The sequence below is a fragment of the Sorex araneus genome, chromosome 3 (genome assembly GCF_027595985.1).
Source record: "Sorex araneus isolate mSorAra2 chromosome 3, mSorAra2.pri, whole genome shotgun sequence".
NCBI lineage: Eukaryota > Metazoa > Chordata > Mammalia > Eulipotyphla > Soricidae > Sorex > Sorex araneus.
In genome coordinates this window covers 179,050,713-179,063,916 of record NC_073304.1, presented here as the reverse complement: position 1 = coordinate 179,063,916, position 13,204 = coordinate 179,050,713, and the positions used below count along the sequence as shown (strand labels likewise).

General features: G+C 43.6%; 1 protein-coding gene across 8 annotated transcripts in view; it reads left to right on the top strand.

Annotated features, from left to right (window-relative positions):
* The window catches only part of YAP1 (Yes1 associated transcriptional regulator), a 94,703-nt gene that overhangs the window by 47,479 nt on the left and 34,020 nt on the right, over positions 1-13,204 (top strand). For 4 of the 8 annotated variants that reach the window (XM_055130946.1, XM_055130941.1, XM_055130944.1 and 1 more), the window contains exon 4: positions 11,238-11,351. In XM_055130946.1, coding sequence (XP_054986921.1) covers positions 11,238-11,351 — 114 coding nt within the window. Of the gene's footprint in view, positions 1-11,237; positions 11,358-13,204 lie in introns of all 8 variants that reach the window. The other 4 variants (XM_055130945.1, XM_055130940.1, XM_055130943.1 and 1 more) reach the window with 1 other exon arrangement.

Genomic DNA, 13,204 nt, shown 5'->3' with positions numbered 1-13,204 from the left:
CAGAGTCAGGAGTAAGTCCTGAGCTTGATCGGGTGTGGCCCCAATTGCAAAATCAAATAGAGCTTCAGAGCCAGAACTCATGGACTCGCGCTAAGAGCCACTGGGCTCATCACTGTACCTACTTGCATCAGTTTCTTTCCTTGGTTTGGGTTGGCAGCCGTGCCCAGTGCTGGTCAGGGGCTGTTTCCGCTTCTGTGCTGCAGAGTGACTCCTGGAGGTACCAAGACACTAACTGGGATTGGCAGGGTTTGAGGCAAACAGTCCTGTACTATCTCTCTGGCTCCTGGGAATTTAAATAAATGAAAAACAAAATGGGAAAATACTAAAAGTGAAAACATTTAAATTCAGTGTAACAGATTCTTAAGACACATAGTTTTTGTCTTGGCTGATTTGGTGGTTAAGTTTCTGACAAAAATGACTTAGTATTATGGAAACTTTTCATTCAAATTAATCATGTTGAAGGATCAGTGTATTGTTACTTGGTTTTCTGGTGGCTCAGATCAGTATTTTGTCGTTTTAGTTTTTTAACTTTGGCACAGCGGATAGGGTGTTTTCCATGCACGCAGCCCACCCGGATTGATTCCTCTGTCCCTCTTAGAGAGCCCGGCAAGCTACCAAAAGTATACCCACCCGCACAGCAGAGCCTGGCAAGCTACCCATGGCATATTTGATGTGCCAAAGACAGTAACAACAAGTCTCACAATGGAGATGTTACTAGTGCCTGCTCCAGCAAATAGATGAGCAATGGGATGACAGTGATACAGTTTTACAGTGATATTAAAAGTTATTTACAAAGTTATTTACCCTGATTTACAAAGTTGCTCATTATACAGTTGTTTCAAGCATTGAGTGTTCCAACACTACCAGTGTGACCTTCCCTCTACCAGTATCCCCAGTTTCCTTCCCAATCCCTACCTGTCCCCATAGGTACATAGCAAATTTTTTTTATTTATATTGCTTATTCCAACAAAACTTTAAGAAATGGCAAATAGAATGATCAGAAAATAAATCAGTTTGTGATTAGCATATGATTTTAACCTATGTAAATAAAAAAATTAAAGCCATTTAATACAATATAATGAAAAGTCTATTCTCGTATATAAGTTTTCAACCCTGGAATATAAAGTAATATGATATTAAATTTTATTTTATACTTGGATCTCTTTATGGTAATAATCATATCTCACTGTCAATAAAACTTTTAAAGCAATTCTATATTAATATATTTTGGAATTTACATGGAATAGGTGAAGCCTATATACATAAGTGTTCCTCTTACACTTTATGTAAACACTGGTTTACAAAGTTGTTCATGATGATTTGTTACGGCATTCAGTATTCCAACACCAATCCCACCACCACTGCACCTTCCCTCCATCATTGTCTCCAATTTTCCCAACCTCCCCTTAAGCCTACCCCCATGGCAGGCCCTCAATAATTTACTTAATATTGCTTGTTATCAATAATTTTCCTAACAGCATAACCAAAAAATGTTTGCTTAGAAGAAAATTTGTGAAAATGGTTGTGAAAGGGCTAGAGTGATAGCGCAGTAGGTAGGGCGTTTTTTTGCCTTACATGCAGCCGACTGGGTTCGATTCCTCCGCCCCTCTCAGAGAGCCCAGCAAGCTACTGAGAGTATCTTGCCCACACGGCAGAGCCTGGTGTTTTTGATATGCCAAAAACAGTAACAACAAGTCTCCCACTGGAGACGTTACTGGTGTCCACTTGAGCAAATCGATGAGCAATGGGATGACAGTGATGACAGTGATGGTTATACCTCACCATGGAGACATTGAATCCTTGTGTAAAAGACTACTAAGATATTGTTACAGGTTTAAACTTCTGTTGTTTTGTCAATCGAAATTGGTTGCCTTTTATTTTACATCCCATCCAGTCTGGTGTGCTACTGGTTTATTAGTGTTGTAGAGATTGAGCTGTTGTGTGGCTGTGCTCCAAGAAGTCCAGAATTTTTAAGAGGGTGTTACATCTAGAGTTAAATTTATAGCTGAATCATGGCTCTGGGGAGTGGTCCAGACTGCCAGGGCTTCCCAAAGTACTGGGAGTTGGGGGAGGTAGCCCATCCCGACTCAGAAAAGCCTGGAGATTACAGTTACAAAGCCCACATACCTCATTTTCCCAGCAGATGAATTTCTGGGTAGAGCTCGGTCCCAAGACAGCGGAGTCCGGCCAGGGGCCATGGTGGCAATTCTGGAATGTGAGAGCAGTCAGCTGTTGGGGTTTTGTTTGGACCAGCACTGACTGGGCTGACCTGCCCACCTCCGGGGTGCCCTGGGTATCTCAGCCTCTAATGGGTGTCTGGAGATATTTTTCCAGCTTGTTATCTCTTTTGAGATTTATTTATGAGTCTCTGGAGCAAGGACAGTAGAGGAGCCTACATGGCTGTGAGCCAAAGTTGGTTTGTGGGCGTGACTGATCAGTGTTTGGTTTCATGTTCCATTTTTACAAAGATTGAGCTTTAAAATAATATCTAAAATAATTTTCTAAATCACAGTCATACTAAGAAGTATTATTCATATTTAGTTATATACTTGATTATTTCATGTATGGTAACATTGTCCTATCTACTTTATTCTAGAAGTTATCTACTAATGCAGAGGAAACCCAAGATAGTTGAGTCCCATTAACCTTATCTTAGGGTACAAAGTAACAAATGTTTTAAATACATATGTATTAGAAGTCATCTTTGAAAGACTCATCTTGAGTTTATTTGCATCCTAAAAGTCAGTAGGAATTTAGTGTGAATACTGAACCTAATGTCAAAAAGGATATGTGTTTATTACTGTTACTTTAACCAGTGGATTAATTTGGAAGAATTGAGAGGATATTAAAACAATATAAAGAAAAAGATTTAAAATGCCTATGTTCAACATTTCTTTAGTGATTATTTGTAGAGTGTGGAAACTTTCCTCAGCTTTGGAATAGAGAGGCTGAGAAAGAGAGTAAACTATTTACATTTAAGAACCAAATCAAGTGCCTGTTTTATTTCTTCTCATGATAAGTGTTGGAATATTATTTTTGTCTTTCCCACTGATTTCTAAATCCTTGTGGTTGCTCTACTGCTATGATAATTTCATGACTCAGAGGAGAAATATTTGTGTGAAAGATTAAGATGCTACTTTTTAAAAATAATACTCTTAGACCATATATAGACAGCGTCAACGAAAGGAAATAAATTCTGCATTATATAATAGTTTTATAAAATAGTCTACTTTCTAAAATAAGCATTTTCTGTCAACAAGGTGAGGCAGCCTTGAAAGTTAGATTAGGTTAATTTTCTTACAAAAAGTTGTTGTGTTGAATATTCTGAAGGCTAAGTGAGTTTACAGAAAGCTCTTGTGTTTTTTATTTTTTTCTTCGAGGGGGAGAGGGAGGAGCCACACACAGTGATGCTCAGGGGTTACTCCTGGCAGGTAACATGTTCAGAGGAACATATGGGTCTGAGAATCGAACCCAGGCAAGCGCCTTACCCGCTGTACTATCACCCTGATTCTACACTTGTCTTTTTTCAAAATATAGATTTTCTTATTAAAATGTGTTATTTATGAAGTTAAAATCTAAAAAAATCCAGTTGCATCAAAGAAAAGGTGAAAACTTAAATATAAAACATTCTCTGAATTTATTCTTGGCCATTTCCTCTAGGAAGTTAATCTGTGGTAATAGAGGACAAGGTTTTTCAATCTCAAAAATCCATCAGGGACAGCTGAATTTTCCCCCTAAGTCATTCATTCATTCAACCAACATCAAATGAACTGCGACTGTAGGATCAAGTTCCGTTTTTCACAAGTTTGCAGCAGTGCTGGTAACTGCAAGGCAATGTGGGAAGGGAGGGTAGAGAAGGCATAGCCAAGGAATAGGTAGTTCATTCCCCCTCTCAGCAATCACTGACTGTAGCCATGTGCCGGCCACTGTCTGCACTGCTCGAATCCAGAGTACAAGTAAAAGCGAGTTAAGTCAGGGTCAGAGATGAGTGCCGGGGAGAGGGTGGGATGCTGTCGAGAGCTTCCCCGGCGCAGACCACCATTCCCGGTGGCGTCAGCGAGCTGGGCTGTGCAGGTATCTGGAGGAGCGGGATGAATGTTCATGGGTCATGAAGGTATGTTAAGACTTTGTTGGATCTGAACAGGAAAGTGATCTGTAAGATCTAAGGGCTTCAGTCAGCTTGGGGAGCTGCCTAACTCAGTACAGGCTGCTTTGGTCAGAGCAGGTGGTCATGGCGAGCAGTGGTCGGACCCGGGGCCAGCTGAGTGAGAGCTGGCTTTGCTGAAGAAAAGGGGAGATCAGTCGGGTACGGGCTTCTTTCTGAGAGCTGTAGAAAGCTCCCAGGATGTCACTTTTCTCTCCCCCTGGAGAGGGACCATCTCTGAGGGGCTCCCTGTCTTTTTGTTGTTTGATCACTTCATCTTGAACTTACCTTTGGAACCCCACCCCAGGGTTTGGGGACCCATCTTCTACACTGCTCGCATATTTTGATGTTATTGGAACAAAATCACAGGATTCTTTCAGGAAAGAGTGGGCGCCTGGAAGGAGGGGCAAAAGTGGGCCGAGTGGAGAAGGTGGAGACTCCACTTCTGTACGAGGTCCTGGAGAGAGGAGACTGGGGGGCAAGGGGCGTGCAGTGGGAGTGGGGAGAGAGCTGAGCCCGAGGAACGGGTGCTCCTTCAGGGACTGTTCCCTGCAGAATAGGGGAGCCCTGGGAATGACAGCTAGTTCCTTGGCAAGGAAGGTGACCTTGTGGCACCTACATATTTAGCCTTGTCAGCAAAACCACTGGAGACTTGCAGAAATTAAGCTGGGGAAATGTGAAAGTCTCCATTAAAGTTTCACTTGAGAAAAAACACAAATGCTGTTTTACGGTCAAGTTGGTTCAAAAGATGAAGTGCCCGTTTGATGGAGAGGACAGATGAGTACCGAGTGCATGAGAAGTGTTTAGAGCTGAAAGGTCATCTCTGTGAGTAGGATCTGGGACTTACTGTGAACATCAGAAAATGCAGTTTAAAAAATAAATATACTCTTGGGGCCAAACAGTACAGCAGGTAAGACTCTCTTCTTGCATGATCTGACCCAGGTTCAGTCCCTGTCATCCCAAATAGTCCTCTGAGCACCACTGAGTGTGGCCCCAAAACAGAATAATAATAATAATAATAATAATACTCTTGGCTAATTCCTATGTGCAATGGAGAACTTGAGTAGGGTTCTGGAGACCTAGAATACCTGGGAGTGAGTCCCAGCTGTGCCACTTGGTTTCCCAGACTTAAGGGGTTTGGGACAATTTCCCCTCTTCTGAAAAAGGTGGGTGCGTTAGCGTAGTGAGGACAGTGAGAATATGAGAATATGAGAATGTGAGACTGGAATGGGGAGACTCAGCCTCCTCTCGGAGGAGGGAATCTGCCTCAGGGTTCCTGCCACTGCTCGTCCAGTCCACATCGGCCTCCCTGGAGCCCCTCCCGGGGCGTGTTTCGGAAACTGCTGGGCCAGTGACTTCTCCTTCCCTGACTTGGAGGTCAGGACAGAGGGAGCGGCTGACCCTGTATCTCTGTGTGGTCAATCAAGACTTTCTGGTTGGATTAGACATTTCAAGTGGCTGTTACTAACACTGTTTCAGGAGGGTCCTGGTGCAAGAACAGGAAGTTGATGTTGAGTCACTTTTACAATGACATGGAATACTTTATTTGTTTTGTAAAATATTACAGGAAGTCAGTATTTGCTGTAGTTATAAACTTTTCTCGATCAGTAGTATTGTAAATTTGACATAAGATTGATATTTAACCCTAAGAGGAGTCAGCAGAAAGGTGAAGGGTGGAATTGGGTTTGATGCACTAACTATAGTGTATATCAGTGTTGGACTTTATGCCCGTCTGAAACTTACATAATGTTACAATGCACTGTCACCTAGGGAGATGGCTCAAAAGATTGTTTGCATGAGGGAAGCCCAGGTTTGATCCCTGCGCATCACAGTGGTTCCCTGAGCATCTCCAGGATTAACACCCCAACCCCAAACACAATCAAGAATGTGACTCCCCTCCCCCTCGAATCATTTGTTAAGCCCTGTGTCTTTATATCTTTTTGACTAAAGTCAGTGCCGTTAGTGCCAGAACAGGAGTACAGCGGGTAGGGTGCTTGCCTTGCATGTGGCCAATTCCAGCTCAATCCACGGCACCCTCTGTAATTCCCGAAGCACCTCCAGGAGTGGTCCCCCCGCTCCCCGAGCCCAGATTCAGAAGTAAGTCCTGAGCACTACTGGGTGTGACCTATGCCCACCCCTCCAATGCCCCAAATAAAAGAATTGGACCCATTAGACTTTTGTTAATTTGTTGTTTGTGATGGCAAGAACAGTATGGAGAAACATCCCAAGGCTGTTTCTTTCTCTCAGGCGAACCTGGGGCCACTTTGGAGGCCCTTGGCCAGATAGTCTAGGAGTTTGTTGTAAAGCCTGAGGTTGCAGTGCCAGGGCACGAGGTGCCATGTGGGACCCAAACTAAGCATGGACGCTCACCCTTTACAGTCTCCTGGCCTCATGAACTTTGGGAGTCCACTATTTTTAGGGAAATACTAAGTATTTTATGGTTTATATAAATATAAGATTTTTAAATTTTATTTGTATTAAAAACACTGATTTACAAAGCTGTTCATTCTACAGTTGCTTCAGGCATTTAGTGTTCCAACACCACCAGTGTGACCCTCCCGCAATGTCCCCATTTTCCCTCCCATCCCCAATCTGCCCCCTTAGCCATACAGCAGATTTACTTTCTAGTACTTGTCCAATAAAACTTTAAGAAATGGCAAATAGAATGATTAAAATGTAAATCAGTAAGAGCCAATTTGTGATTGTTATGTGAATTTTTAACCTGTGTAAATAAGGAAAGTAAAACCCTTTAATCCAATATAATAAAATGCATCTCATTTACATAAGTTAAGATTTCACTTCTGGACTCTAAGATATATTGCGTTAAATTTCATATTTGGATCTCGTTATGGCAATAATCATGCAAATTAAGCTTGTCGTAAAGGGGCAGTGTCACCTGCCTTGAGAATCCAGTGTATGGAAATGAGTTTTAGAGGTGGATGGATTTGGGGGAAATAGCAGAACTCTGCCATGGGTAAGGACCAGAGAGGGGGCAGGCGGGGGAGCATGGCTTGAAGCCCAGGATGAGGTGTTCCCCATCTGAGGAGCCCCTGCTTTCCGCCTTTATCTCGGTGTCTAGTGCTGAACCTCATGCCTGAACCAAGCCCTGTCTTAGAACCAAGCCCCACAAGATACCAGCTCTGCCTTAGACTGCCTGGATTCAGAGCTTTGTTCAGGCAAGTTGCCCGCTTGTGCTGTGTTCTGTGTGTGATGGGATGAGGACAGTGCTCAGTGCCCCAGATGCTGTGGGATATGAACATTTGCATCCTTTCTTCACTGACCAGCTACCTGGTACTCTTAGTACCACAGCGATGTGGGAGGCACCAAGGAGAAACAAACCACGGATAGCCAGCACGAAGGAAAGGGAGGGAGGACTGGTATAAGAACAAGAACACCTGTGAAATTAATGCCAATAAAGAGAATCTGAGACCTGTGTGTTGAGCAGGAAAATCACACATCATGTGTTGAGTTAAATCAGGATGGACAAGCAGGTGAGAGCCCCTTTTCCCTGCTTTAAAGAAGGCGCCAGGGAACAGAGTCCAGAGCTGCACTTATTCAGCTAGTCCCAGGAGTAAGGCACAAAGAAACTTACTTTCTTCACTTTCCACTTCTGTACTTTTTAACATTAAAAATTTTAATGAGGGGCTGGAGCAATAGCACAGCGGGTAGGGCATTTGCCTTGCACGCGGCCGACCCGGGTTCGATTCCCAGCATCCCATATGGTCCCCTGAGTAAAACACCGCCAGGAGTAATTCCTGAGTGCAGAGCCAGGAGTAACCCCTGTGCATTGCCAGGTGTGACCCAAAAAGCAAAAAAAAAAAAAATTTTTTTTTTAATGAATCCTGAACATAGATACATTTTTGAACGAAAAGTTAAAAGATCAAGCAAAAGACTGGGTCAATAGTGTTGCAGTCTTTTTTTTTTGTTCGTTTATAAACATAAACAAGATATTGAGTACTACCTGGCGTTAAGCCTACTTATGGGAAGTTCAAAGTATGGAGACATTTATTTTGCTAAGCAGTGCCTGAGCCACTGCTGAAGTACTTGCTGTGAGAGACGAGTGGCCACTTATGGTCAGGGCAGCTCTGCTAGAGGCGAGTGGGGTGTCAGTGGGGAAAGATCAGGAAGGCCACAGTGAGGAGGGGACATCTGAACTGTCTCTTGTGAGATGACAAGGGGATGAGACACAACAGGATACTTGATTTTGTGAAAAGTTGTGGGCATTACACTGGACCTGAAGAATTCAGACTTGAGAAATGTGTTCAGCCGGCATTGTCCTCTCGATGGTATTCTAGAAGGTGTGGCGTTTAGTGTGGGGTTAACTACGTGAGGAGCAAAGCTGGAAGCTTTGGAGAAAGCTGGAAGCATGCAAGCACCCGTGTGCTTTGGCAGGGCCCCAGGTTTCAGCAATAGGCACTGCATGATGCCCGCTGCACACTGCCCGCTGGCATCCTGATGGCTCTCGGGTGCCACGGGGAGGCGGCCTGGCGGGAAAAGTGGGTCCGCTAATATTTAAAGAAGAAATTCTTGGTGGCTGGAATGAAGAGAACTGAGAAGTCAGACGTGGAAGAAGGAGGTTCCCTGGTGACGGTGGCAGAGAGCTGGGTGCTGGCAAGGCTGGCTACATCGAGCACCATTCCACCCTAGAAGGGGAGGGAAGCCGGGTTCTTGGGGGATGTTTGAACGCTGTCAGGAGATGTCTAAAGATTGGTGAGTGGCAGCTCCCCAGATATCTAGTAATTCCTGCCAATTTGTTAATCATTCAGAATTCTAGGACGTTTGGTCTTTCTGGTGGGGAAATGGCCTGGAGTGACAGTGAAAGCTCATGAAGAAAGTGCTTTGATTTGTAAGCCAAGTGCATTGTTCCTTTCTTCTTCTAGTGAGCTTGGGTTCCCAGCGGCCGAGAGGCCCACCCTGGATGTGATTAGTGCGTGTGCAGAGTTCCACCTTCCCCCAAGCCTCTTGGGGTCCAGAACCCTGGCTCCTGAGGGTCTGATGGCCCAGACTCAGTGCTCCTGGGCTGTGTGCTCCCAGCCCGGGCCCAGACTAGGATTTCCTCTTAGGCATCAGTTGGTAGCTCCAGTCAGCTGCACCTCTGTCTTGGAGGTTTTACAATGATAAATAGGAACTGTGAAAGCTAAACTTGGCCACGCATGTGTTTTAAATAGCAACAGCTTCTGTGTGTGTGTGTGTGTGTGTGTGTGTGTTTGTGTGTGTGTCTTTTTATTCGATGCTCTAGATTATATTTGGAATGATTTATCTGTCCTCCGCATCCTACAGTAGTTAATAAGTTATCATTATAACTTGACGATACCAAGATACCATTTGGTGTGGATCTCTTTTTATTCCTTTTTAATATTGGAGCATACCTAGTGGTGCTCAGGTGGGACTGCTGGCTGAGCTCAGGGAACCACATATGATGCCAAGGATTTGAACTAGGGCCAGCCAAATATCAGGTGGGTATCTTGCCACCTTTTCTCTCTCTGGCCCCTGGATTGTTTTCTTTAAATCTGCTTTTCTTGTTTCTTATTATTTGAAAACCACTTATCTTTGGCATTTATATTAATTTAGGGAATTTATTAATAATTTTATAACATATGACATTCAATGGCAATAAGGAATCATTGATACTTAATTGGCTTTGAAAAAAGGGCTTTTATTGGTAAGGAAATAAATTAGTGATGTTTTCAAAAAGACCCTATATTAAAGAACGTGGATCCTTGGGTACCAGGCCTGTGAGTAATAGAAAGGTGAGCATTGGTTGTTTTTCGGAGACTTATACAGTCTCATATGTGAATAACCACCTGTACTTAGAAAATTATTATTTTATATAGTAAAATTGAATGCTTTCTGGTGAAAGCCCCAGTGTGGATCTGAGGGTGATGCAGTGTTACTGTACTTACTGTGTATATGTGGGGAGGCGAACGCTAATGAACACACACAGTTCTCTGTCCCTCTTCTACTACCTTTTAGAACCATTGGGGAACCCTGTTCCTGTCATGTTTTTGTCCCCATCTCTTCTCTGTTACACATTCCTGTCCAACTCCTGTGAGATGGTGACTGGTGGGGACAGTGTTGGGGGCAGGGACTATTTGTTCTGGGATTGTCGGGACAGCCTGAGGGACACAGGGACTGAGGAACTGTTCTGGGACTGAGGGGACAGAGTGGGGGCAGGGACTGAGGGGCTGTTCTGGGAATGAGGGGACAGAGTGGAGGCTGGGAGTGAGGGGATAGTGTGGGGCAGGGACTGAGGAACTGTGGCACTGAGGGGACAGTGTGGGGCAGGGACTAAGGCTGCTCCAGCTCTTCCCCTCCCCTTCCTCTCACCCCTGCAGGAGTGGTCTTGCTTCCACAGTTGTCCCGGGGACTGTCCCTTTGGGCTTCTGTAGGCCTCAGGTCTCCTGTGTTATTTTCTCAATTTGTAGCTTTGAAGCAGAGATTGTTCTCTCTTCTCCTGGGAAATAAGCTTACGCTGTCTCTTTCCTGATTTCTGACAAGACTTAACAGTTCCAGCCGCAGCCCTCACCACCTCCTAGCAGTTTCAGAATAAGTTTGCATTGCAGTTTTCTCTTTGCCCCCCACCCTGAGCCAGTCACATAAATAATGGAAATAAATGGAGCCTGGTGGGCTTAACTAAAGCATGCTGTATAGTAAGCAGAATGTTTATGATACTGTAACTGCTTGGCAAACACTTGCATGGATTTTTATGAGAGGATCTTGGAGTCTCAAGGGATACACTGTCTCAGGCTCACTGGGTGGGGGCTCCCAGAGCTGCGGCTCTTTGTGGTTTGTATTATTAGTGAGAATCTTTTGACTTTAAAAAAAAAAAAAGTTCCAGAAAGGTTTTTTGTTTTGCTTTGTTTTAATCTGACTTTTAAATGTTTGTTTTAGAGGCATATAGGTTTTCATTATTTACTGCTTTCTTTTCAGTCAAGAAGAATTAAGCCTGTATTCTCCTGAACTTATACCTAATTCTGCTTTAATGAGGTTGTTTCTTTCTATGTTAAGATGTGTTTTAAATTTATACCCCTCCCCCACGTTTCAGGTGCATCAAATAAAGACTAAGCATGTTTTTCTCACCCTGTGCTTGCAGGTCCTCTTCCTGATGGGTGGGAGCAAGCAGTGACTCAGGACGGAGAGATCTACTACATAAACCATAAGAACAAGACCACCTCTTGGCTAGACCCAAGGCTTGATCCTCGTTTTGGTAAAGGTTCATTTCAAAACCTTTTCAGATATTTTTGATTTCTTTTCTTATTTAACTTTGTGAATTGGGTAAAAACATTAAAAGGGCATTGCTTTGCTATTGATTCTACTTACCCAAACTTTCCAATATTATTTTAACGCTTCTTTTAAAATTTTCACTTTAAGTGGAAAATTTTCACGTGAACCCTTTATTTTATTTTTTTAGCTTTCCCCTTTGTGGCTGGACTGTGTGTGTGTGGAGGGGGGGGGAGGTGGTTATCTGGAGGCTGAGCAGACATTGCCTTCATTTGCCGGAGAAACAGTGATTGTGTATAAGGGTTTGGTCGCTGCAGCTGAGCCCTGAGCACTGCTCTTGGCGCCAGGCTGCAGAGAGAAGCTGCCTTGTGCTCGGGGGCAGTTTTCTGTCCCGGATTAGAGCAATCTCTGTCATTCTCGACATAATCCCATAAAAGCATTTTCTTTCTCTTCCTAAAACAAAACTTTTTTTTAAAAAAAGTAATGGTCCTTTTCTTTTTCACCTTAGGAAACAAAAAGCAAAACCATATTGCTCTTCAAATCACTTGCATAAGTAAATTCCCATTTGCCCAAAGGATACTCCCCTCCCAAATAAATATGCACATTTTCACGATCGTATACAAGTTCTCTAATGCCTTTTTCTTTTTTTTTAAATTCTCCCTCCCCCGCCCCCAACCCGCCCACGCACACGCACATACTATTTTCAGTTTCTTCACTGGGGTTTCTGAGATATTTTTCCAAAGCCATGGAAAAATTAATCTAAAACGAGCACATCGCTGCGGTCGGGAGCTTTCCTCTTGGACCGAGTGCAGCTAAATGAAAACAGCGTGCGGGGCTCCGACGGGACGCGGGGCCTTTGAAGCCGCGCTGGGTTGACCTGGCAGAAATTGTAGGCCCTTACGGGAAAGGGGGCTCAGCTCTGGGATTGCCATCCCTGGGCAGAAAAGGAAAGGCAACACCCCCTGCACCAGTGGTCTCCCATATCTGCCTGCCCAGGCCTGGGGGGTGAGGGGGGGTTGTTCAGTGTAGTGGACTCATGGAACCTCCCTATGCAAGCCAAACTGGGACCAGAGCTGGGACCGTGTCACCTAGGTAAATAACCAATTTGATTTAAACTCTAGACACCTGAGCTCAAGATTTGTTTGGCTTTTTTTTTTTTTTTTTGGTAATGTAATGTGGCATGCTAATAATTTGCAACCTCAGATTCTATTTACTACTTGAATAAGCCCTTGTGGTTTAAACAGGAAGCCAAGTAAGGTAGAGAATTTAATAAATGTTGCCATCTGTATGGACTAGAACTCTAATAGTCACGTTCCCTTAAATCATCTTCGATAAAAAGAATTCAATTTACCCACCTTTTGGAAATTTTAAAGAATGGTTCTATGGTCTGTCACCAGCATAAGGTAATGAGAAATGATGATTAACTCTTAGCTCACTGCAGAAATTGGAACAGAGCTCCTTTTTAAAAAAAAAAAATCTATTCTCAGTTAAAGCTTTGTTGTGAGCTTAAGTAGAACTAATAATTTTATAGCTTGATCTTTTACTTTAGATGGAGAAAAATACAAAGTTTTCCTTCCCTACCTCCAACACATATGAGCACACAAGTATACAATTAGATATGCCCAAGGAAAGTTTCATGAAGTTCTTTGCTGCTTTTAGCTTCCCCTTCTGGGCCCACTTTGTATGTGTATTCCAGACAGGCTTGACAGCTTGCCAAAGCTTTTTATTTTGTGGCCCGACTTTTAATCTGTTCCAGACCTTTTCAGTCAGAGAGCTCGAGTGTAACTGAAGCAGAGCAGGGAGGGTGCCCAGGAAGGGAGGGGGGAAGAGTGGGGGTCT